Below are 26,534 nucleotides of genomic sequence, written 5' to 3'. Positions count from 1 at the left end.
CCTGTTGATCCTGAACCCTATCTTCAACTGGTAGCTTGCCACTAGGTCCCTTATAACTCTTTCCACTCCTCAAAGAAATTGCTTTACATTGCTCTTTTCCTTTTGCCTCACTAGTGCTAGATGAATTTCTTTGAGCTTGTTTTGCCACTTGAGTAGTTAATTGTTCCATCTGAGTTTCTAGAGTTTTAATAGAGGCTTTAGTCTCCATCATGAATTGGAGCAATAAGTCAGCTTGGATATTTAAGCCTCCACTAGGACTTTGTTGTTGCAGCTGTTGTTGGTTTTGTTGGGGTTGATTTCTCTGCTGGTAGAACCCCTGTTGGCTGTGCCCATAATTATTTTTTTGAGAATAGTTCCCAATGGTCTTTGCTTGATCCATTGGCAAACTGTTCACATCCACCGGACATGTGTCATATGTGTGAGGGCCCCCACATAGCTCACAAGTAACTTGAGCCTGTTTCACCTGAGCAGTCATCAACTTCGTCAGGGCCTCCACTTGGGCTGTCAACTTGGTGATGGCGTCTACCTTGTGCATACCAGCAGCTTTCTTTGTTTGGCTTCTTTCAGTTGGCCATTGTTGGTTATTCATGGCCATTTCTTCGAGCAGATCATAGGCCTCGTTTACACTTTTTCTCATAAATGCCCCACCAGCTGCGGCGTCTATAATTGTTCTGGTATTACCAATCAGCCCATTGTAGAAATTATGAACCAACATCCACTTTTCGATCCCATGATGTGGACATTTTCTGATGAGATCCTTGAACCTCTCCCTAGCCTCATAGAGAGATTCATTGTCCAGTTGACAAAAATTATTAATTTCACCTCTCAGCTTGGCAGCTTTTGCTGGAGGAAAAAACTTGGACAAGAACTTTGTCGCCAAATCAGTCCATGTTTCAATAGAGTTCGGTGGCAAGGAGATCAACCAACTCTTAGCTCGCTCTCTCAGCGAGAATGGGAAAAGTCTCAAGCGGATTGCTTCATCACTGACTCCATTTACTTTGAAGGTCTGACATAACTCCATGAAATTTGACAAGTGCAGATTGGGGTCTTCAGAGGGGAGTCCACCGAACTGAACTGAGGATTGCACCATTTGGAGTATGGCAGGCTTTATTTCAAAGTTATTGGCATCTACGGCGGGTGGTCTTATACAAGACTGAACCCCCGTCAAAGTTGGAAGAATGTAGTCCCTCAGACTACGACCATTTGCTTGATCTTCAATGGCACCACCGTTATTACCGTTGTTGCCTCCATTGTTACCGCCATTGGCATTATCAGCCATCATTTCTTCTGTTTCAGCAGTTGCTGAAACTCTTTCTTGCCTCTTGTTTCTTCTATTTCTCCTACAAGTCTTCTCAATTTCAGGATCCACCAGCAATATGACACCTTGTCCTTGACGTCGCATACACCTTTAATTCTTGAAATAGACAATCTAAAAGAAACAGATTAGCAATAAGCAGAAAGAATTAACCAAAGTAGAATTTAATCTAATTTTTGTAATATCAATTTTTAAACAATTCCCCGACAACGGCGCCAAAAACTTGTTACGAAAATTATGAACAATACGCAAGTGCACGTAATCAAGTAGTAAACTCACGCAGGTGAGGTCGAACCACAGGGAATTGAACTGAATACCACTAAATTAGACTTATGATTCTATTTGGTAGATAAATAATTTTGATAGATTTTGAAATAAAGAAAAACAAGAAAATTAAAGAAAGCAATAAAGGTGTTTAATCAAGGATGAGAAATTAGGGAAAAGAATCCTGTTGATTTAATTACCCAATTGTTAATGCTAATTACTATTCCTCTTTCTTTATGTGAATGACAGATTATAAAATTAACCTAACTCTTTTCAGATCTTTTAGGTCCTAAATCACATGTTATCTAATCATCTCTGAGATAGATTAACATATAATCAGCATTAAGCAATAATCTAAATGTCACAAAGGCTATGCAAATACTTTCGTTTCACATCAAAACCTAGTTTATCCAATTTTAGCATTCCCAATTCTCACTTTTTCAGATTTTGAATTGGGATCATAGAACATGTAGAAGGTGATCAATCTTAAACATGTAATTAAACACAAATATGGATAAATTCACAATCAAGAAAGGAGAAATAGCAATTATCATTAACCAAAAGTAATTTCAATCAACATTCATCATCTCCCTAAATAGGAGTTTAGTTCATAAAATCCATAATAACATCCATAATCAAAACTAAAACAGAAATTAACATAGAAATTAAGAGTTTAAGAAAGAACTAGTTGGTGATTGCATTCCGGATCGCCACCATTGCTTCCTCTGCCTCTTTCTTTCACTTTTGGATCCAATTTCTGCCTCCCTTCTTTCTAAAACACGAGCCCCTTAAATAGAAATTAGGGTTGCTGCCTTTGAAAAAGTTAAAAACTGGCCAAAAATCCTGTATTTCGCGCCTGGTCGCGACCATATAAAGCCTAGTCGTGACCATAGGCAAAATACGAAAAAAAAAACTTGTTGTCTGGCCTCCTAGTCGCGACCATGAAAAAGGGTCGCGACCATGGAAAGTGGTGGTCGCGACTACTGGAGCAAAATTTGACAACTTCAGCATCTTTCAGTAAAATGTGCATAACTTTCACATACAAACTCTAAATAAGTTGATTCAAGATGCGTTGGAAAGAAGAAAAAGAAATCTAAAACTTTTATGTTTTAACTTTTTCCAAAATCTGATCAGAACATAGTCAAATTTAAGCTTGAAGTTTCAGCTTTATTTTCTTGCAGAATTTTCTCTATTCTATAGATTGTTGTTTTCCGAAATTTGATCAATTGATATATTCCAAGTGTGAAACCTGAAACCGAGGAAAACAAGCGTAATTATATTCCAAATATAATAATAAAGAAGGAAAACAACTACAAAAGTGACCCAAAACGTAGGCTAAAAATAGCCTAACAACGCCAAAAACTTATGGTAATTTGTACACGCAAGTGTACGTATCGTTAACAAGTAGTAAACTCACCAAGAGTGAGGTCGATCCCACGAGGATTGTAGTTAATTACGTTAAAATTAAACTTTTACTTTTATTTGTTTGGATAAAAATTAAGAAAAGATTAAAACTAGAAAATAATAAAAATAGTGAAAGAAGAAGCAATTAAACTAATAAGGAAATTAATAGTTAATAAAAATTAGGACTTTGATTTCAATTGTTTCTATTGAATTATGGCTTAATATGATTATCTTCCTATTATCAATTTTTATGCAATAACAGGTTTACTAAGGTAATTTATAGTCTTCTCAGATATATAAACATCAATTACGTGCAAACTTTCTACTCTCGTGATAAATTTAACATGCAACAGGCATTAAACACAGAAACCCTATAAGCTATCTCAACCATATAGGTACTCTCATCCTATATCGAAATTAAATTTTATTTTACTATAGCATAATCGACACTCACTTCTCAGATCTCGCATCGAAATCATAAAACAGTTAATTGATGGCTAGACAATTAAAAGTAATTAAATACAAATGAAATAGAATACATAGAATTTAGGGAGAAAATAAATCATATTAAAATCATAAAGTAATGTCAAACAACATCCATCTAACCCTAATCAAGTGTTTAGCTACACATGTTCATGGAAGAAAAATCACACATATTAACTTTAAGAAAGAGAAGAAGATAGAGAATAATAATGTTGAAAACCCTCTGCAGAATGCCTCCAGTATTGACTTCTGTCTCTGAAATTCGTACTCCTTTTTCCCTCTAAATTGCTTTCTCAAAATTATTAAAGTCCACTTCCTTTATAGCCAAAAAATGATAAAATAAAATACAAATTGCTGAAAAAGAAAACTTATTATGCTTAGGATTAGAAAACATATTCTGCTTAGGATTAGAAGGGGTGGTGAGTTTTCTGATGCGTCGACTGATAGTATTTTGGCAATAACTCTCTCGATATTCCTCGGAATTGGACAATTCAAGATGTTCTAGAATGATAAAAGAGAGATCTAGAACTTTTATGCTTTGAATTTTTCCAAAATCTAATCAGAACATAGTCAAATTCAGGCTTGAAGTTTCATCTTTATTTTCTTGCATAATTTTCTCTATTTTATATATCATCTTTTTGTGAGATTTTTTTTTTTTTTATCTTTTTTCCATCTTATTCCTTTGATATTTTCTAATCTTCTTCTATTTTAAATATTCAAAAATAAAAGATAAAAAGCTTAGAATTGCTCCAAACAAGAGTAGAACTAAATTAAAAATATACTAAACTTAATCTAAAATTAATACTAAAAATAACCTAACACCCATCACGAGCACCGAATTTGCTGACAGTGGTCCTTGTTGCTACCATTGCTGCAGTATACAACTTTGATACTAAATCTTTCTTCAGCTCTCTATGAAAACATCAAAATGTTTACGAAGATGTTCAAAAAATAATAAAATATAACAAAGCTAAAGAAATATATCATAAACGAAGAATGAGACCAAAGTTTTTACGTGGTTCAAGGATGAACGACCTCTAGTCCACGAGTTAAGATTATTATCATAAAACTGGAAAAGCCTCTTTGATTTACATGTTTTAACCCTAGAATTTTCCTAAGCACTCAAGGAATAAGATTCTAACTTTTTGCATGAATGTGTTTTCTTATATTTATAGTGCTAGGGTTCTAATCTGTAAATTTTCCTCACTGATGGGGTAAATACATGTAAGACATTGACTTCAGGCTCACCTAGTGGAGCCCGACCCATAGGCATTGATTTTCTACTGACGCGAATGCCACGTCATGTTGATAGTTGTCAAATCGTGTCCTACTTTTGTGGATAATAAAGATACATAAATCCTTAATTGATAATTACTTTATTTCCATATTCTAAAGATATGATTTTCAGATATGATCTTGAGAATTAAGTCCTGATAGTGTGGGATTTAATAATTAATGAATGATATACGGAGCTGAATATCCAGTTGTTCTTTTACTACTCATGTGGACACTTTGCTTGACACTATTCGAAGATACACTGTGTTGGAGATTTATCTCGCATGGATCAGTCGTCTGTCCAACATTCGGAAGACTGAAATTTGCTGATGGATTCAGTCCATTATCTTGATTGGCCCTATTCTAATTAAACTGAACCATCATGGAATTACACGTGTTCTCTAACCGGTAACACGGATAATACAAAACATATAAAATTTATATGAGATTTGGTATTCGTAACTAGTTTAATCATTAAGAAACAAGTTTTGATTACATGGAAGTAATTAGTTTCTTAATTCATTGCCTAAACAAAATTATTTTTAACTAGTTTTTTCATCAAAAAAATTGGTTATTTTATCAAAAAATCAATTTCTTCATTATAAAAACTAATTTTAATTATATAGAAGTAAAATTTATGTATAAACTACTAAATTTTTTTACAATTAAATTTACATCTCATATATGTAATTTTTGGGACAACTTTCATTTATATACAAGTAAATGTACAATATTACAGAAAAAGTACAAAAAAAAACATAATTAAATAATTCTATGCAATTTTATGAATATTTACAAATAAACATATATGTTTACAATTTTAATTTGTTGATTATTTTCAATTCATGATTTTTTTTAAAAAACGCATAAAGCTAAATATGTAAATACAAAAGTTAATATTTATATTTTGATATATTACAAAAGTAATATGTTTACTAAAATTTAATATAAAATTAAAAAAAAAATACAAACATATTTATAAATTTTATTTATATTTTATAAATAATACATATATTTATTAAATATTTGATTAGTATTATTAATGTTTGTAATGCTATTATTAATCTAATATGTTTATTATGATAATAAATATAATTTATTTGTTAAAATAACATAATAATTTTAAAAATAGAACACTTAACTTTATTTATTTATTTATTTGAATAAACACTTTAAATAACACTCATATTTATTAGTTATTGAAAAATGTGTTTAAAAAAATAAACGAAATTATAATTAAATGTGGTCTTATGTATAAACACTATGTTTATATTATTATTGATAATGTTTATTAATTATTAATCTAATATATTTAGTATGATAATGTTTGTGATGCTATATTTTTTTAACTAAGTGTGTGATGAGAGGTTGATACAATGTGTTTATTATAATTTATAAAATAAAACATGCATGTTTATTACTTTTTTTTTACCATATATAGTTTATAAATAAAAATTACTAATATATTTCTTATAGTTAATAAAATATATAATAAATTGTAAATAATTTTTTATGAGCATATAATATAATTAAGTACTATAACATACATAAAATTATAAATTCCCTTTTTTTCTCCATATTTTGTAAATAACCCATCTTTAAATTGGCTAGGCAATATAGTTAATTAATACTGCACATAAATTTCACAAAAATGCAAACCCGCTGAGTGTTATATTTGACTTTTGTCTTTTTTAGGTTCGCAATCGCAAGTCGCAACCACACGAGAGGTATTTGATTCTAACACTATTCTTGTCAACAAAAAAAAAAAAATAGTATATGTAGATGGCAAATCCAAGTATTCTTACAATTAATAATAAGCTAGAGTCAAGATCATTGGATTATATTACAAATATAAGTTTTAAACAACATCTTCACCTAAGAAACGAGAAAGGAAAGAAAAAGAACAAAATATTTTATTCGAAGAAAACAGCACAAGATCTTTTTCATCATGCAAAATTTAAAAATAACACCCAATATTGACGTTTGACCAGAAAAAGGAGACCAAAATCAACTTCAACCATTACACCCTTTTACGAAAGCTTTTATTTGTTTTACATTATGTACTTACTATACTATTTTGTTTATCTGTCACCTTGTTAATCTTCGAATTCTCCTATGAAATTAAATCAATGGTGTCGAATATTTTCTTAAAATGCCACACGTCTAATTTTAATATAGTCCACATAGTTTTCACAAAACTCCAAAAATCAGTGAGAAAAAAAATGGAGGATAAAAATTAAAAATCGAACCAAATCAAATCTTATGGCAGCCAAGAAAAATAAAAATAAATAAATAATTTAATAAACACTGAAAACGACGTAGCTGGTTACTGCTGGCTTGGTGGTTTGGTCTCGTTGATTGGAAAAGTGTAAAAGCTCCAAAAGAAAATTCCAATCATAATTTAAAAAGTTTTCCGTATTTCAAAGAAACCACGAGTAAACAAAAGAAAATTTCTCCTCTCAATTAAGTTTGGTTTTTTACGTGTTGGGATTCACAGTTTCTCAAGAAATGGAAAACCAAATCGTGAATGGTTCTTCTCATGGCTCAAGTTTCTCTGCTCTCAATTGTATCGATCTCTCAAACCCAGATATCGAACACTCCGTCTCTTTGCTTAAACAGGTTTAAGCTTAGTTTATGTTTCATAAAAAAAAGCTTTGATTTATTTGTAATCTGTAATTTATTATTTTATTTATTTTTTTGTTTGGGTTTAGGCATGTTTGGATTGTGGTTTTTTCTACGTAGTCAATCATGGAATAAACGAGGAATTCATGGATGAGGTTTTTCATCAGAGCAAGAGGTTTTTCAATTTGCCATTGGATGAAAAAATGAAGCTTTTGAGGAATGAGAAGAACAGGGGCTACACCCCTGTTCTTGATGAGCATCTTGATTCTGAAAACCAAGTTCACGGTTTGTCTTTTTATGTTCATCACCTTTCTTTGATATATTTTGGGTTATATGATTAGGGTTTGATGGATCAGTTGTTTTTCCTATGATTAAAGTAGGAGATTATAAAGAGGGGTATTACATAGGCGTTGAGGTACCTGAGGATGACCCAGAAGTGGAAAAACCATTTTATGGACCTAATCTTTGGCCTGAACAAGGTAACTCTTGTTCTAAGAATTAGAATCTAGTTACTGATTTATTAGTACAAGAGTTTGACATAAATGCGTTTAATGATGTTGTCTTAACACTTCCCATTGTTCTCTTAGATAAATTGTCTGGTTGGAGGGAAACCATGGAGAGATTTCATCTAGAGGCATTGTAAGTATGTTTTACCTATGTGATAATAAGTTCATGAATGGCTGTGTTCTGTTCCATTGAATTGTATGGAGAATTTGTGATCTCATGCAAAAAAATGTGTTGACTTTCTTTGTTTATTTAGATTGATTTTCTCCTGAATCTTTGACCACATATGATAAATTGTGTTATGCTCATTTTCTGTTCTTTGTTTTCCTTATGAAAACTACGCTTCATTTGCATTCAGGGAAGTTGCAAGAGCGGTTGGAAGGATCATAGCTCTTGCTCTGGGACTGGACAAGAATTTCTTTGATAAGCCTGAAATGCTAGGCGAGCCTATTGCAACTCTGCGCTTACTTCACTATGGAGGTGAAAATTCAGTCAAACTTTTTAACTTTCATCACTGATCTCATCAGTTGTTATGATTTTGATGCAATTTCTTGTTTAGGTCAAGTTACTTCTGATCCATCTAAGGGCATATTTGGAGCTGGAGCTCATTCTGACTTTGGCTTGATAACCCTCTTGGCCACAGATGATGTGTTAGGTCTCCAAGTATGTTGGCTTCTCACTACTTCATGATGTATCTTCTAGTACTATTTTTCTAAGTTGGTTCCTTTACCTTACTCATTCTTTTTACAGATATGCAAAGATAAGGATGCTAAGCCTCAAGTATGGGAATATGTAGAACCAATGAAAGGGTTAGTAACTGAGCCACTCTTCATCTTCATTTGTTCTTTTTCATTGATCTTTGCAGTCTTAAATGGCAATCTAAGAAAGAAAGAAAGAAAAACAGAAAATTTAAGAGCATTTACTTATCTGTTTCTCTTGTTTTATCGTAACAGAGCATTTATTGTGAATCTTGGTGACATGCTGGAGCGCTGGAGCAACTGTATTTTCAAGTATTCCAAAGCTCTATGCTTTTTTGGTGTAGTTAAATACTGATTTCCCTTTACACCACTCATGTTTGGTCTTTTCTGGTCTCTATTTTGTGTTTAGGTCCACGTTGCACAGAGTCCTGGGAAACGGTCAAGAAAGATACTCAGTAAGGAATCTTTTCCTTTACGTCGCTTTTAAGTGTGTGTGTGTGGTAGTCTTCCTAGTTCCTGTGGCGTTCACTAGCTTTTGAATAATTTAAAATTCCAATAAACTACACACCACTTAATACTAATATCAAAAGTCTAATTATATGGAATTTGAACTCGTTTTCTACTTTCACAGATCGCATACTTTGTGGAGCCTAGTCACGATTGTCTTGTTGAGTGTTTGCCTACCTGCAAATCAGAAAAAAACCCTCCCAAGTAAGTTATGCTTTTTGAGATGTAACCTATAAAAAAACCCCATCTCAGTATCATGATAAATGCAGCAGAGCTAGTAATAGAAACCAAAGAATAGTACAAGTTTGTCTATTGAATAAGAAAACATCTTAATGTGATGTTAAACTATTAACTTCTATAATACACTAATGCCTTTTTTTGTCTCTTTTCTTTGGTCAGGTTTTCTCCAATCTTATGCCGGACTTACCTTAGCCAACGGTATAAGGATACACATGTTGATCTGAACATCTACAAAGAACATCAAACGTAAATGCTCTTTTTATGATACAGCATTTGGATATGAGAGATAAATCCCTTAAGAGCTCAGAGACAGATAGCAAACAATAAAATATATTCTACAGCATCTCTAGTGTAACATAATATGTATCAACTAGTACAAGAAGTGCCATTTTTCAATGTAATAGAATTGTTTATTTCCTTGGTTGAGCATCATTTTCCATTGGAATGTAAAGACATTCCAAGAATAGTACTTTAGAATGTGTACTTAATTAATAGCCAATAAACACTTTGAATGAGTATGGTAGTATTTTTAACCCTTGTTGAATGAGTATGGTAGTACACAAAGAACTGAGTTTATAGCTAGAGTGAAACTGAATATAACAGACAATGATCTACATAAATGAAAAAAAAAAAAACACAATAAATGATAATCTACATTAGATGCTATCCAACAAAATCCCAGATAAAATAACCACTCATTTTTTTTTAACATTAACAAATTAACTCTAAATATCTTATATAGGTTTTACTACATATGTTTTAGGTTGGAAATAAATTAAATTATTTTCCACTTTGTATGAATGGTATGAAGGGATAAATGGTCCACCAGACTGAAGCTTTTATTTCTCTTTCTTTACAATAAGAGAGCTTCCATATAACACGTAAAAGTTGATGAAAATGCTTAGCTAACTCGTTTTAATCAAGTCAAGTCTCTCTCTCTCTTATAATTTCTTTTATGATATATATATATTTTAAGTGAAGCCAGCCTTTTAAGTCCACCAACTTTTTTATTATTATTATTTTTAAAAGAGACACTTGCAAACAAAAAAACAACAACCCACCACTAGCTTGGGATGGGTCTCCGCCCAATTGTTCCAACATGCATTTTGATAAGTACCAACGTTTTCTTTGCTACTTGTGCCAGAACGTGCTCAGGCCATCTCCATCACCTTCACTTCACCTCATTTTATCTTCTTTTTTTTTTCACACCAAATTACTCCTTCATCTCTCCAAGGACCACCACTTCAAATTTTACAACAGACAAGAATATTCTTTTTTGATTGTTTTCAATCATCAATAATTAATCAATCTTAATGATAAATATTTGATACTATAAATAATATTTTTAAAGTATTTTGATTTTCATCTCATATTTTAAATCTTGTAATATTTAAAATTTTAATGTTATTATATTTTATTTTTATGTTTTCAATTTTTGAGTTGTACATTTTTTTTAGACTAATTAGGATTTTTGCCCCTTGAACTTTGACGTGTACTAAATTATGCCCCTGAATTTTTAAAGTCGTTAAAAATGCTCCCTGAACTATTGAGAATGTTGACTTTAAGGATTTTTGTCTAATTTCATTCAGTTTTACTATTTCAGTGATTGTTTATATACTAAATCATGCTCTCCAGACTTTAATATCTACCAAATCATACCCTTCGAACTTTGACATGTACTAAATCATGCCTCCTAAACTTTCATCCATGTTAGATTTTTTTACTAAAATTGGACAAAAGTCCTTAAATCCAACAATCTTAATAGTTCAGGGGGCATTTTTAACTACCTTAAAAGTTCAGGGGGCATGATTTTGTACATGTCAAAGTTTAGGGGACAAAAATTCTAATTAGTTTTTTTTTTTATTTTCTTTTAAATTGTTTTTTATAAATTTTAAATCTTAAAAATAAGAAACTTAAATTAAAATAGAAAAAATGATATAAATATAATATTGTAACAACTATAAGAGTATCTATGTGTTATTTACCTCTCAAATGAAATGGTGGTGACACTAATGTTAGTGGTTAATAGTGCATTTACATTAAAATGATAATAAATTTGATTTTGGGTTGGAGAGATATTTTATATTAAAATAAGGTAAAAGTGTTTTTGATGTAGTGAATTGGAGATGCCTTCAGTGATCAAAACTGTCTATGGTTTGCCTATTTACTATTTAGGAAAGAAACTGGTGACATTTTATTAAATTTAAGCTATTATACATAGTAGAGTTTAGATACAAAAACCATCCTCTCACTGAACAAAGGGACACTTTCAAATCATTATTATAAGAGTCCTTACAAATTTGTTATTCAGATGTTTATTCATTAAAGATGGTAGAAACAAATAAACACACTACCATGATAAAGCTCTCATAGTGAAATTTAAAAGAAAAGGCTTTCAAAGGGCCAGAACAAAGCTAGTCTGATTGCTCAGCGGTAGCTGCGATAGTTAGGAGTATACATACAACTCTCAGCATACTTGAAAAGATCAGCCGGACGAGGAAGACGAGTAGCCAGGCCTAAATAAACATACACACGAAATTCAAATTAAATACAAACTAAATAATATATATGTATTTGTGTGTCATATCTTGGTTGGAGAAATGGAACACTTACCAAGTTCATATGCCTTGGCAGCAACACTGGCAGCTATCTGAGCTGAAATTTTTCTGATGTTAGAAAATGGTGGGTATATCAGTCCCATATCATAATTCTCCTTTGAAACTTGTCCTGCCAAGGCTTCAGCTGTTTTACAAAAAGAAACCAAAAGAAGAAAGAGAATTAATCATTTGCCAATTTACTCTCATTCCCACACCTATTACTAAATAAGAAACAGAAATTTGGGCCTTTTCTTTCTGATTTAATGAAAAGTTTCACAAATATTTATCCACTTACAGGCTGCCAGAAGCATGTCATCATGTACACGGATTGCTCCAGAGATTACCAAACCAAGACCGAATCCAGGGAAGATGTAAGCATTGTTGGCCTGAATTGAAAATAAAAATGCAAAGTTGAGAGTAATCTCTAAGTAGAATCTAACTTTTATTGTAAGAGTGTAAGTAGGGAATATTTCAACCTGTCCAGAGACATAGACTTTCCCATTGTACTCGAAAGGATCAAATGGACTTCCACTTGCGAAAATTGCACGCCCCTATAAACAAAACAATAGCCAAAAGAGAGGTTAATGTTATGTCCTCTGGCATTGTATCTTGTCTAGTTATTTGGAAACTAAATTCCTTGACTAAGGAATGATAGATAGAAGTAGGGGTTGAATACCTCACTCCAAGTGTAAGCTTCTTCTGCTGTGCATTCTGACTGTGAGGTTGGATTAGACAAAGCCAGAATGAGAGGTTTCTGCAAATCATTCATTTACAGCAATGTCAGTGAAGAGAGATGGAAATAGAGAGATAACACAACAGAGGAAGGAAAAATACAGGGGAAGGAAATACAGGAGGGAGGGATACCTCATTATAGGAGGACACAGCTTCGATCACTTCCTTTGTAAATGTTCTTCCAACCCCGGAAGATCCAATGAGAACTGTTGGTTTAATTGCCTGAAGAAGTACAAAAGTACAATGAAAGATCAACTACTTTTAAATATTGTGATTGGGATTCAATTGTATTTAAATATTAACTTACCTTGACAGCACTTAGGAGATCCTTGACAGGTTCATGTTCATGAGCCCAAGGCTGCTTAAAGTGCTGAAGTGAATCTTTGCGAGAGCTAACAATCAATCCCTGTATAAATAGTTTACCGGATTTATAAAACTCGAAGAGAAGAAACAGAAAAGAAAAGTAGCAATGATTATCAATTAAGATCATTATTTTGTTGAGCTTTATGCAACCTTTGAATCCACAAGCCAGATCTTCTTTCGTGTCTCTTCCAACGGAACCTTTGTCTACAAGTGACAAATAAACTATTATGCTAAAATCCAAGGTAACCAAAACTACATATGACACAATTCTGAAGCAGTAAGATAATTACCCGCTTCGAAACCTCAAGAGCTATAAGCTCTGCTATACCAGTTCCAGCCTACAATCATGAAGCCACAAATAGGTCAGTTAATATCAATTATAACTATAAAGCTAAGAAAAAAAAAATCCAACATCAAAATTTATCCATGTCTTCCAATTGTAAAATCGATTACTGAATAAGAAAAGTGGGTGAAGAGAAGAATTGGTCATACTTCCCCAGCACCAAGAAACAAGAATTTGTGCTCATTCAAAGAGCCTCCAATCAAATTCAAAGCAGCCACAACTCCAGCAAGAACAACAGAAGCCGTGCCCTGCAACAAAAATATCCAACTTCTTTCAAACATGTTGAAAAGGACAAGAATAGTAAGTCTTCATACGTACAAGCTTGACAATAAATCTACTTCATGCCTGTATATCATCGTTGAAGACAAGATGCGTGGTTCCATATTTCGCTAGCAGATCAAAAGCATTGTGGTTTGCAAAATCTTCGAACTGCAAACATCAACAGAAATAGAATGCTGAAAACCTCAAGTAAATCCATGCATATGCTGAAAATGTAGCTTTAAAATCAAATGTTTACCTGCACAAGAACTTTTTCCCCATAGTTTTGCTTAACTGCGGTCATGAACTCGTGCAAAAGCTCAGAATATTCCTGTACATAATGCAAACAGATTCTCAAGGCTGATTTAACTGCATTTTGAAAGTGGAAACTATAACCTTACACATCAATAAAATGTAACAAGAAGTTACTAGACCTTCCCAGTTGCTCTCCTTTGCCTAAGTCCAATGTAGAATTCGTTATTCAACAACTCCTCATTGTTAGTCCCCACATCAATTGTTACAGGCAAACACTACAAAAGGAAACACAAATTTCTTACAAAGCTGGATCATTTAATGCATCAAAACTAAAATGTGGAAACTATATCCTGAAAAATGCTTACCGATGAAGGACGAAGCCCTCCTAGTGCCGTGTACAAAGCCAATTTTCCTACAGGAATCCCCATACCCTGAACAAAATTAAGGTCATATGATATGAGGCCTACTTTATTCTTCTGATGATCAAACAAACTCTTAATTAAACATCTTTCATACCTGACAACCAAGGTCCCCAAGTCCTAAAATACGCTCACCATCAGTAACAACAATAACTTGAATACTCCTTTCTGGCCAATTCTTCAGCACCTCTAGAATTTTTCCCCTACAAAAGTTATAAAAAAAAGTTTCAAATTTAGTCTAATGAACTCCCCCACTCTAAATTGTTCGAATTCACAGGGTAATGAAACAACTATACACACTTCTCATTCAAACTTATGTAAAGACCCTGAGGACGCCTGAAAATGCTCCCATATTTTTGACAAGCTTCACCAACTGTTGGAGTGTAAACAACTGGGAGCAACTCCTCAACATTGTCAACAAGAAGTTTGTAGAAAAGCCTTTGATTCCTCTCCTGAAAAAAACAAAAAACCACCTCCCATTTCCTTAATTCTGAAAAGATCACTTCTTAGCAGGAGATATTATAAGACACATTATGCAGATTTCAAGTTGAAAAACCTCAACTAAATTGATTTAACAAAAAAGAATGCTACCTGAAGGTCCATCATGGCTACATATTTTTGCAGTGGAACTTGATATTGTCTGATGCTGTTCATCAACTTTCTCTCCTGGTAATGAGAAAATTAAAGGTTAAAGGTCAACACTTTTACTTTTTGTTCATAAATGTTAGTTTCCATAATTCCAAAACCAAACCTGAAGCTCTTGATTCACAACAGCCGGAGGAAGAAGCCCTCGCAAGTAATGGGAGTCTCTTTCATTTTGAGTAAATGCAAGTCCTTTGTTGTGTTGGGGATCCCTCAGTAAAGAATATCCACTACATCACAATCACAATATCCCAACAATCGTTAAATTTTTTTTTTCTAGATACTTAGACCAAATTAAGAGGGTCCCAAGAATTTAAACACAAACCCAGATAGAAAAAAACATGGACAATTATTCAACCAAGTAAATATATAATCTCAAAACTCCAAAATTAACAATAAATCAGCTCTGATCACCATCACTAGTCACCACCCTTAATATGGTAAAGCTAAAAATAAAAAGACTAGTTCACCTGGCGACGGAGAAGGTCCAAGGGGTGACGAGTTGGTCCTCTGTGGCACGATCCTCGCCGTACACGTCCTCAACTCCGCCACCAACGGTGGATTTGGGGTCCAAGTCGAGGACTGAAACACCATCCCTCATTTCTTTCATAGTGCTTTCCATTCTCAGTTCTCAATTCAGTTCTCTCTTTATTACAAACACAACAACAGGTTTGCCTGAATGAGCTTAACAGAATTAAGTTGCATACCAATTATATAGTGAAAGATGAAGACTTTTTCTCTTGAAAATGAAAACAAATAATGCTTAGTCAAATCAAAGGTAACGACAAAATAATGAAAAGAAAAATGTAAATATAATAATAATAATTTAGTGTTATGACTTCTACCATATTTTGTTTTTGTTTTCACACCGTTAAAGAGTATAGTCCATTTATTAAATTATTATGTCACTACTTGAGTGGACTGGTTTCAATTTTCAAACATGGGGAGGGAATTGGGATAATTAAGGCTTTTTATTACATTAAAATGTTTAGGATGTTTGGATAAACTCGTTTAATATATCATAATATAATATATTTGGACAATTTTTCATGTGCTTCAGTTTTGAGATACTTTTTACGGTACTTAACCAATAATATTAGTTGAATGAGTTTAGATTGATATTCTTTATGCATCAACGTTTTACTATTTGTTTGCATGCTTTAAAAGATTATTAATATATATATATATAAATATTTAGGAGAATTTAAATTTAGGACATCATGTTTGTCTTAAGAAATAAATATGTATGCAATTAAATCTTTGAAATCATTTAATTATTTAAAAATTTTAAAAGGTAAATAAAATGTCTACTATACTTAAAGTGTAGATCATTGTATGTATAAAAATAAACAAATTATAACTTCTTGCTAAAAATTTAGATGTGCCTACCACCGATAAGGAGAAAAGTAATATTATTATGGGTAAATAGCGGTATAAGTACTCAAAATTTTATATTTATAAGCGGCATAAATTCAATGTTTCTTTTTAGCGACATAAGTACCTAATGTTTGTAAAACTGTAATTTTCTTCCAGTTTCGTCAGTCTATAAAGTACAGACTCTGTTTTGAATTTATTAAAAGAATATTTAGAAGTAACTGATATTACATATTTTTATCTAGACCCAATGATCAAGAATTTAGGTCTTATGTGTGCCAGAAAAATTAAAATTTTACAAACATTAATGTGTGTACTCTATTTAAGCATTGGTTTATGCCGCTTACAAATATAAAATTTTGGGTACTTATACCGCTATTTACCCTATTATTATAAGTACATCTATTTTTTAAAATGATAAAATGGATCATGTATTTTCCAAAATTGTACAAATAGGATCTTGAACTAATTTTTTTGTCAAAATAAAACTTAATAATAATCTAATCTATAGAAGTCATAATAAAATTGGTTACATTTTTCTGTATCTGTTCGTGTTAGAAATTGTCTTAAAGTTAGTTATATTAAAAAATAAAATTGTTAAAAATTGAGTTGAGGGTCCTATTTTTACCATTTAGGAAAATATAGGCTCCATTTTGTCATTTAACAAAACAGATGGTCCAATTGGTAACTTTTACAAAACACAGGATCCAAAATGGTATTTATCCTATTTTATTTAATTTAATTAATTAATATAAGGGGAATTACCCCATATACTATATTGTTAACTTTTTTTTTTCAAATTTACAGTTTGGGTTTCTAAAGTGGTTGCAGCGCTAGTTGCAATAGGAGTTTCTATACGATTTTTGTTGCAATTTAGAATGCAGCGCTAGTTGCAATAGGAGTTTCTATGTAGAATTCCGTAAAAATGCAAAAAAAAAAAAAAAAAAAAAAAAAAAACTGTTTTCAAGTGTAAAAATAAAAAAAAAAAAACCCTTAATATAATTTATTATTTAATAATTAATTAAAATATTATAATTATGGTGAAATTTAATTACTAAATATTTCAGTTACTCGATTTAATTTTCAGAATTAATTGTCAAAATATTCTGACAATTAATGTGGCAGAGACTTTGATGAAAAGTCTCACTTATATAAATATAGGGTCTCGGTCCCTGAGCTCACTATTCATTTAGTGAAGCACAGTAAATACATCTAAAGAAAGTAGAGAGAGCTTGAAAGTCTGAATACTCACACTAACTAAGTTTAATTTTCTTTTGTGAATCCAAAACTTGTGTGAGATTAAAGCTAAAAAAAAAATCAATAGCTAGAGGTTTGAATCCTTAGTTCATAGTTCATATTTCATATATGTTTGATTAATTTCACACTTTATATATGATCATTGTTATAGTGCGAATTTTTTACCTAAAAATATGAGCCCAATCTCGTGAAAAGTTACCACGTGGAGTCAGTCTTCGCGGGAAAAGATAATTTGTCGCAAGTATCCACTACTATGTTGTTAACTGTAGAAAGAAGAAGTATGGACACAGAAACTAGTGCGATCAGAAAGAATGATTAGTTCACCTTGCTTGATGTGAACTTGCGAGAAGATGCGACCGAGACAGAGCCTAGTCGCATACCATGCCCCGCATAGTCAAAGAATAACCAGGACCAAGAGAAGTTAATACTAGTCGCGCATATACTGATTATATGCAATGATCAAATATATATTTCCTGCAATGAGTAAAGATCATCTCTTTACATAGGTTTGGTTCGAATGACTAATGTGTTTGACAACTCGTCAGAGACTCGCATGTCTCACGTTGTCAACGCATAGAATGTCTGACTATGCGATCAAAGGTGAATGCATACATTCAACAACGTAGGCCCAAAGGCCCATCCTGTGAGTACAACACCATAGAGCTCACGAGCTCGTGTGTTGGAATATGAATAGACGAGTTGCGGATTATCAAGTTGCATACATTGTTGCAGCCAAATCAAGAACGGACGAAATTTTTCTTGATTTATTCTTTAAATGTTTATTTTGATTTAATACATTCATTTATTGTAAAAACGGTCTAAACTTACCAGTTATATAATTTTAAAGGATACTTGCTCTTTATATAAAAGGGTGATCCAAATCAAATAAATTAAGCTAAATTATTACCAAAAATAGACTAAGCAAATCAAACTCTAACTGAACCACTATAATTCTCTTGTCTTCTTTTAATTTTTACTTTTATTTTTTTTGCCTAGTAATTTATATTTTGAGTACTCACTATTTTAAGAAAATACTAGCATAACTGCTAGTAAATATTTTAATTTTATTTGAATATTCGTAATAATTAGTGTTATTTAAATTTCTCCGAGAATAATCATATATGTCAAGATAAAAAAAAAATACTCTAAATTATGGATCCATTCATATCATTCATATAATTATTTAACATGTAGAGTAAGAATGAGTATAAAATAGTTGCATATAGTTTCTAAGAAAACATAGTAGCATACTAGCATATAGGTAGTGATGATTGTTAACAGATTTAGTTTACTCTTTCTTTTATTTTACATTTTAAATGTTGGCATCATAATGTAGCAAATTATTATTAACTAATAGCAACTACAAAGTATCGTATATAGTATCTTCTGTTTTTTAAATGGAATAGTCGTATTTATATAGTAAATTTTATGTTTGAGGCATAAGATAAGGTGGGTGTCACATTATTTAGTGCGGGAGAGGACCCTACCAAATAGATAATGATGGGAGGGAGGCGGCTCAAGAATATTTTTATGGATATTCAAAACATTGTTGTCACATGTTTTTTTACAAAAATAATAAACAAGCAGTGTTGTATCTCACTCCAATAATGCATATAATAAATAATAAAGCAATTTATAAAGATGATAACTTTACTATTGTCTGCCATTTTGTTTCTAAATTGGCTGAAAACATAAATTGTGAATGCATGTGGTGTTTGAAAATGTCAAACTATTACTCAGGAAAGGATTTCCACCAAAATATTATGGAAACTTTTTTTTGGGAGAAAAAAATTATGGTAACTTTTATTGCCCTTCTTCCATTTTTTTTTTTATATCTGAAGCCCTTCTTCCATTTTACTCTAATGCTGGACAAATTTGAACAAAATTATTGGTGAGTGAAGATTTAGTCAATGATGCTGACTGCTGAGTATATATATGAAAGAGTTAAAATTAAATGACTGATAGCAGGATTTGTAGTGGTTTGACTCCAAATAGTAGTAACAATTTACTCTATTTTGATACATTAATTAATGATAATAGGTTTGTGATATAGTTCCTCCAAATATAAAGATTTCTGATAATTGTTTTGGTTATGAAAAGTTAGATAACATCTTGAAAGACGTTCCCGAAAGTGTAACTTGTCCATTTGGAAGAAGTCTTCGGAAAAGTTAGTCTTCCTCCAAAAGGAAGTTTAGGATGGCTAATTGTTCCCTCCTGGAAGTGAGTCCTAGATAGTCGGCTCCAATTGTGGCCTTTCCAATCTAGGAAGTCCCTTCAGCATACACTTTGGTCTTTCTTCCAGGAAGCGTACATCTCTTTCATAAGTACTTTATCTTATGCTGACATGGAGATACTGTGTTACAAGGAGTTTGTTAAGTCCCAACTAACTTAACAACTTAGCATCTGCAACCACCGACTCTGGAATTCATATCCTGAATCTATAAATACCACTACTTAGCTTTACAGAGAGAAGAGAACGAGATCAGATGAGTTTCGAGAGGTGATCTTAAGAGAGAAAAATTGAGAGGTACAGAGAGAGGTACAGAGAAAAGAGAGAGATTGGGTTTAGTTTTTTGTATGAAGAAGATTCTTGGAGAAGAGTGTGAGAGATAAATACTTTGAGAGAATCCACAGAGAATCGATCTTGAGTGTATTGTACCATGTTCTTGTTCAATCAATAAAAAGGATTTTGGTTGTGTTCCAGAACTAAAGTAGAGTCATAGATCATATCGATTTATTGGACTTAAACCAGTATATATCTTAGTGTTGATTTTATTATTTTATTGTTTTATCAATTCTGTTCTTTTAATACTCTGTTCATCCATGCTTTAATCTCCGATCATTGTGTATGGATTGTTAATCTTGTCATTACTAATTGTTTGTTGATTAAGTTTTAATTGTTTTGATTCCTCACTTTAGTTGTAATTTTCCCACAATGTCTAAAACTCAAGATTACCAGAATAAGATTCTAGTGAGTTTCTTACGCACTACTATGAAGGAGGGTTTTCCATTATTTTTTTAGTAACATATAAGAGATTTGTTTCGATTGTCAAAACTAACGTAATAATCATAAACACAAATAGTATTTTTTTTTTCATTGGCTGTCAAATGACGCAGATGAACAACACCGTCAGTTATAAATTGACGTAGAACATGAAAATCCCCATTTTTTAGTCATCCCAACGGTTTTGCAAAGACGCAAACTACAAAAAAAAAACAAAAAAACAAAAAAACTAAATCTGAAGTCGGTTCCAAATCTCAGATTATATGCCACCGCCACCTGCAAGACTCACCCCACCACCGCGAACCCAGCCAAGCTATGCCCCTACCACCCCAAACCCATTTTCTTATTTATTTTTTAGCCACCCCAAATGTAACGCCCTAATGCTAAGGCACGCTACAGTGCTTTTCAATTATTGTGCAATCTTTGCTAATCAAAGATTTTTCTCAAAAAACGTGTCAATTTAAAACTTTTATGTTAATTATTAAACTTTATAATATAATAAAATATTTACATATATCGGGATCCCGTTTTCAAACTTTATAAAATTAACTTTTCAAAATATACATTTATTACAGGTCGCACAGCGACTACCAAAATACAAATTCCCAGATGTCCCGAGACCGAACACTCCAGGTCGCGCTGCTTTGACATGTACAATCTCACCCGAGCTCAGGTCCACTCCTGTTCAGCCTTCGCCTTTCCTTTACCTACACATGAAAGTAGAAACTGTGAGTCGACAGACTCAGTAAGAAATGCATATAACATATCACATAAATTCCGACCTGTAAATAGGCGCCCATACACCTATCTACGGGGCTTAACAGATGAGCAAGAACGTTCTAACTGCTTGTGCTACTGACCATGATATCACTCCTACTAGCACTATAATCGTGCTGTAGGACCGGCACTATGTTCGTGCCGCTATGATAGCATCAATAGCATCCAAAAGTATGATTGGCCATGATATCACTCTTAACCAGTACGATGCCTGTACTGCTGAACCGACACAATGGTTGTGTCGCTATGATAGTACCAAAACATACTTTCCAGGGTGAATAACACTCTTAACCAGTACGATGCCTGTACTGCTGAACCGACACAATGGTTGTGTCGCTATGATATCACCCAAACATATACAAGGATACACACAGCATGCATATATATATCATACATATACATACACCCAGATATTTATATCACACGTTATATTCAGTTCTTACCTGTTTTCCGAATTCAAACGTGCTGGCCTACCTGAACGGAAATCTCGTGCTAGATGGATGCCCTAATCACATTTTGAAACTTGGTAAGTTACATGATTCAAAACCCTAATCCCGAGAACCCAAAACTAAAACATAGGTTCTGCTATACCCTAGAGGGGTTATTCTAACTCTGGAAATGGGGAAACACCCATCCGAGGCATTGAAAAGGCAAAAATTGAGAAAATGAAAGGCCCGGGGAACCCTGCCAAAACCGGCTAGCCGGTTTTTGTGGCCCTGCAAACCGGCTAGCCGGTTTGCACCAGTTTCCCCAAAGCATTTCATTCAATGCTCAATCTTCCACCAAATGCCATGAAACCTTCCAGAGTACCTAATTAGTGCATAAGCAACAAAATCCAGGCAGTATTTCACAGAACAAACCATTCAAAATTAATTTGCCATTAAAGCTCAAAGCTTTGAACTCACTATTCAAAGTTGCATTAAACCAATCAATAACCTCAAAACCAGCTGCTATGGGCTAAATTCAACTCAACCTAACCCTAGAATTCGAACCAAACCAATATTAAACTCAAACAGCTCCTAAAACCAAGAATTACATATTCAACCTAACTCAAAAGCTTGAAAACTAAAAAGGGTTTCATTAGAACTTACCTTAGGTTGATCCCCCCCTTGGATTACTTGCTGAAAACTCAGAAAAATGGAAGAGAGGATTGATCCTTGCCCTTGCTTGTCCCAGCCGAAAGAAAGAGAGAGAGAATTTCAAGAAAAGTCTAAATTTCTAATTTTCTTTCTTTCCTTAAATGAAAAAGGACTTTTCCCCAAATTAATTCATGCTGAATAAATCACTTGGCTAGGTGTCAATCACCTAGGGCAGCCACCTATCCTTGTCAAGGAAAAGACTAAAATGCCCTTTAAGTTATAACTTAAGTATTTCTAAAGCTAGGGGTAAAATAGTCAAATTCCATAACCCCGCTCAATCCCGATAATTATTTCCTTTTAAAATATTTCCCACTAAGAAATAAGGTTCTAAACTTACCCATGTGATCAATCTAGCCATCCATCGCATTTTCCGTTGTCGCCGAACAAAAATTACAAAAAATATTATATTCCACATATAAACTAAATAATACCCCTAGAGTCTAATAAAATCTCCGGAATTGAGAAATTATAACTCTAATATTTATTTCTAAATATTGGGATCCATTATTAAATAAATTCACAAATAATAATAAAATAATAAAAATTAGTCCTAATTGCCTTTACTAATCCTTATACTAAAGCGGTCATTACACCAAACCCAGTCAAGCCTTGCCTAAAAAAACAGAGATAACGAGAGAGAGTGAGTCAAATAGATAGTGGGAGAGAGAGAGGGAGAGAGAGAGAGAGAGAGAGAGAGAGAGAGAGAGAGAATACCTGATGTGTACGAGCAACTTTAGCGACGAGGAAAGCAACCATAGCGCAACAGAGACGCTAACAAAAGGGAGATGTGTAATACCCGGGATTAAGAAAAGAATTAGCAAAACCCTAACTAGATAATTATGAGTTAATTGAGGAATTATATTATTGTATAGTTCAACATATGTGAAATTATATGAATTTAACATGTTAAGACCCCGTTGGTGAGCCAGGGGCATTTTGGTAATTATGACCCGAGAAGGGTAAATTGTTGAGATTAATTTAATTACGTGCTTAATAGAACTATATTATTATATAGTATGCCTTCGTTGTCTTTTCAGGTGTGTTCTGACAGGTTGGCGCGGTATAGTCACACCCGGGAATTTCAGGCCGAACCGGGTTCGGGCCCGAAATCTAAATTTGATTGATTTATTTGGCATTATTATTTATGGGTGATAATCTGAATTTTTATTTGAAAATAATTGAGTATGAATTTACTTGAATGCCCTTGTATGTGTGAATAGGTGAAAAATTGGCCTTAGGGGCAAAATGGTCATTTGACCTTTATTTTCTATATTTGGTAAAAGCTGATTTTTTAGAGAAGTAAATGAATTTCTGGTTTTTGTATCCCTCACACCCGACCCCTCTCTCTCTCTCTAACCCTTTCTTTTAGAAATCTTGATTTTGAGAAAAAAGGGCTTGATTTGGTGTAGCTTTGTGGATGTTCTTGCTTGGGAAGAACTTGAGGAACTTGTGGTAATGATCTTTAGCCATTTTGATTTATTAATTTCTGATGTTATGTAATGAATTAAGGTGTTCTTGATTTTCTTAAAATTATGGATGCATGATAGTGGAATTAGAGGTGATTTTGGTGTTAATCTTAATGTTTTAGCTTGATTATATTGTTGAGTTGAGGAGTATGTTTACTAGTAATTTCAGATGAGATTTCTAAGGTTATATTGTGTTTGAAATCTAACCTTAAGTTCTGATTTTTGTTGTGTTCAAGCATGAGGTATTTGGGGTTTTGATGTTCATGATTATAGACTTGATTTCTAGGTTGAATTTTGCTCAAGTGTTGAGCTTGGCTTGAGTGTTGTTAATCTAATTTGTGGGATACATATTCTGTGGTGAATTTAAGCATGAAATTTGTGTTTTTACTCTGTGATTTGGTTGAGGTTCGAAGTTATGGAAAATTAACATGTTTAAGACCTTAAAAATGGAGTTTTGGGGTGTTCTAAACCCAGTAGTCGCGACGGGATTTTCGGCCGTCGCGACTGGATCTGGCAGTGAGAAATTCTGTTTTTCTCAATTTTGTTTTGGCCATAACTTTTGACTCGGGACTCCGTTTGGGACGTTCTTTATACCGTTGGAAAGCTCTTTTCGAGCTCTATGTGATTATCTGTATTTGAAATGCCATGAATTTATTTTATGAATATGAAATCAGGGGTTAACCCTATTTGTGAAAATCCCGGATTGTGTGTGACTAGGATTACCGGCACCTGGTCAGGAGCACCCGGGGATTTGGAATCTCTACTATTGCGGGACAACAGGTAAGACAGTGATTAGCACGTAGAGTATGCGCAGTGGCGCTTATGTTGAGAATGATATGCATGAATGTTTAAGTAACCGGGATTAGGGTTATTACCCTAATAGGAACGGTCTAATAGCCCTAGGGTTATTACCCTAGTGATATATGTGTATAAATGCCATGCCATGTTAATTGAAATGAGATTTAAGGATTATGTGCTCAAGGCATAATCAGGTTGGACTCGGTACTCATAACCGAGATGAACCGCTTCTAAGGCCTTAATGTATTTAGACGTGTGAGAGTAACACGTGGGTCTACGTCATGTAGATTTAATTAGATGTGTGAGCGCAACACATAGGTCTATGCCACGTAGACATAAATGGGCATGATGAAATAATGATCAGGTCTGTGCTATACAGACATATGTGAATGAGCATAATATATTTGTTATGATTTATACTGTCTTGCTGGGCTTGGCTCACGGGTGCTCTACTGTGCAGGAAAGGGTAAGGCATTAGCTGATCAGCCATGAGTTTCAGGAGCAGGGCGAAGAATGTACATGTTCATGCCACTTCAGACCAAGCGGGTTATGGGTCTAACAGTGTTGACTTTTGTATTCTGTTTTGCCGCTTAGGTCGGCTAGTAAGAAAGAACTTGTAATAATTTTGTAAATATTTTTGGGATCCCAACTATGTTTGAAAAAGTTTAAATATATTACAAGTTTATTTTCAGTCTGTTTAATATAAAAGTTTAAATTCACATTTGTTTTTAATTAGTAATCCCGGTTAGGGGATTAGGGTTTCATAATCATTTTGGGTAGCGTGCCTAATTATTTAGGGCGTTACAATTTGGTATCAGAGCGCCAAGGTTTTTAAACTTCCTGTAGACCGGCTGAACATGTACATTCGTCGTCAGAGATAAGCTCGACTCATGGTGCAGTAAGTATTGAGAGTAAATACTTGACTGTATGTGTGATCATCTGTTTACCGCTTTCCATTTTAGGCAGTATGCAAGCATCTAGAGTATGTATGTGTTATGTGATGCCATACTATAAATGTTATTTGTTTATGTAAATATGTATGAGGTAAATAGATGAGTTAGGGTTTAAGGCATTAAGTGCGTAAGTGTGGTATCGGTGCTTAACTCGCTAGGGTTGTTGATTACAGGGGTACTAGTAATGGACCCTCCGCAATCATCCAGACCACAGGGCGAGCAAGTAGAGCCCGGGGCTACCCGAACCGATCCACCAGCACCGCCTCCACCTCCGCAAAATCCGGGGGATAATGCGGAGGCTGTTAATGCTAATCCTCCCGCCGATTGGCAGCAGATGTTTCATGAAATGCGGAGTGTCATACTTCGTCAAGAAGAAGAGTTGCAACGTTTGAGGCAACAAGCTGTCCCAGCTAATCAAGGGTTACCACCAGCTCCTGTGCCAGTGGTGGGTAACCAAGGGTATGTTATGCCGCACCGGGACTCTGTGTTCGAGCGGTTTGTGAAGCTGCAACCTCCAGTTTTTCTGGGAGGTATTGATATTATTAAGGCCGATCAGTGGATGAGCACTGTTACCCGTATCCTCGATAATATGGGGGTGACGGGAACTGAGAGAGTAAATTGTGCGGCCTTTATGTTTCAAGATCATGCCCGCGTCTGGTGGGACATAGTGAATCAAACCCGGGATGTCAGTGTGATGACATGGGATGAATTTAAGAAACTTTTTGAGGAAAAGTTCTATAATGTGGCTGTAAGGACTTCACACCAAGAAGATTTTGTGAAGTTGACTCAGGGGAAAATGTCTGTGGCCGAGTATACTCTGGAATTCGATCGGTTATCTAAATTTG

The 26,534-nt window shown here is 33.5% G+C and overlaps 2 protein-coding genes, 1 long non-coding RNA gene and 1 other non-coding gene across 6 annotated transcripts; 3 read left to right on the top strand and 1 right to left on the bottom strand.

Moving 5' to 3' along the window:
* Positions 1–725: 725 nt before the first annotated feature.
* LOC115724296 (small nucleolar RNA R71) lies at positions 726–832 on the top strand. Its single transcript, XR_004013094.2, has one exon. It is a non-coding gene; the product is annotated as a small nucleolar RNA R71 (small nucleolar RNA).
* Positions 833–6,970: 6,138 nt separating this feature from the next.
* On the top strand, positions 6,971–9,849 carry LOC115707727 (2-oxoglutarate-Fe(II) type oxidoreductase hxnY). Of its 2 annotated transcripts, none has more exons than XM_030635761.2 (11): positions 6,971–7,360; positions 7,453–7,648; positions 7,744–7,842; positions 7,951–8,002; positions 8,226–8,347; positions 8,427–8,530; positions 8,618–8,676; positions 8,821–8,877; positions 8,975–9,020; positions 9,197–9,276; positions 9,472–9,849. In XM_030635761.2, exons 1-11 carry the CDS (start codon positions 7,250–7,252, stop codon positions 9,560–9,562), a joined length of 1,017 nt encoding a protein of 338 aa, XP_030491621.1. In that variant the 5' UTR covers positions 6,971–7,249; the 3' UTR covers positions 9,563–9,849. The 2 variants fall into 2 exon arrangements, with proteins under 2 accessions (XP_030491621.1, XP_030491620.1); XM_030635760.2 differs by having other exon boundaries at positions 7,009–7,360; positions 7,741–7,842.
* Positions 9,850–11,482: 1,633 nt separating this feature from the next.
* On the bottom strand, positions 11,483–15,796 carry LOC115705049 (NADP-dependent malic enzyme). Its single transcript, XM_030632289.2, has 19 exons — positions 15,392–15,796; positions 15,031–15,151; positions 14,871–14,945; positions 14,580–14,731; positions 14,377–14,482; positions 14,226–14,291; positions 14,040–14,135; positions 13,865–13,936; positions 13,693–13,776; positions 13,497–13,595; positions 13,295–13,342; positions 13,155–13,208; positions 12,949–13,047; positions 12,774–12,863; positions 12,586–12,663; positions 12,386–12,460; positions 12,205–12,295; positions 11,926–12,054; positions 11,483–11,828 (listed from the first exon to the last, which is right to left on the bottom strand). The coding sequence occupies exons 1-19, from the start codon at positions 15,541–15,543 to the stop codon at positions 11,740–11,742; spliced, it is 1,776 nt and encodes a 591-aa protein (XP_030488149.1). The 5' UTR covers positions 15,544–15,796; the 3' UTR covers positions 11,483–11,739.
* A 7,770-nt stretch (positions 15,797–23,566) lies between these two features.
* On the top strand, positions 23,567–25,427 carry LOC133029629 (uncharacterized). 2 transcript variants are annotated; one of them, XR_009683757.1, is made up of 2 exons: positions 23,567–23,924; positions 25,197–25,427. It is a non-coding gene; the product is annotated as an uncharacterized LOC133029629 (long non-coding RNA). The 2 variants fall into 2 exon arrangements; XR_009683763.1 differs by lacking the exon at positions 23,567–23,924 and adding an exon at positions 24,655–24,718.
* The last annotated feature ends 1,107 nt before the right edge of the window (positions 25,428–26,534 follow it).

Source organism: Cannabis sativa, chromosome 1 (genome assembly GCF_029168945.1).
Source record: "Cannabis sativa cultivar Pink pepper isolate KNU-18-1 chromosome 1, ASM2916894v1, whole genome shotgun sequence".
In the NCBI taxonomy this organism is placed as follows: Eukaryota; Viridiplantae; Streptophyta; class Magnoliopsida; order Rosales; family Cannabaceae; genus Cannabis; species Cannabis sativa.
The sequence above is the reverse complement of the archived record's forward strand: the minus strand, read 5'-3'. Positions and strand labels throughout refer to the sequence as shown.

Coding starts and splice junctions, on each gene's coding strand:
- LOC115707727 (XM_030635760.2), top strand. CDS start 7,250: ATGGAAAACCAAATCGTGAATGGTTCTTCTCATGGCTCAAGTTTCTCT. Junction 8,003..8,225: donor AGATTTCATCTAGAGGCATT/GTAAGTATGTTT, acceptor ATTTGCATTCAG/GGAAGTTGCAAGAGCGGTTG. Junction 8,677..8,820: donor TATGTAGAACCAATGAAAGG/GTTAGTAACTGA, acceptor TTATCGTAACAG/AGCATTTATTGTGAATCTTG.
- LOC115705049 (XM_030632289.2), bottom strand. CDS start 15,543: ATGGAAAGCACTATGAAAGAAATGAGGGATGGTGTTTCAGTCCTCGAC. Junction 12,461..12,585: donor AAGCTTACACTTGGAGTGAG/GTATTCAACCCC, acceptor TTTTGTTTATAG/GGGCGTGCAATTTTCGCAAG. Junction 11,829..11,925: donor TGCCAAGGCATATGAACTTG/GTAAGTGTTCCA, acceptor ATGTTTATTTAG/GCCTGGCTACTCGTCTTCCT.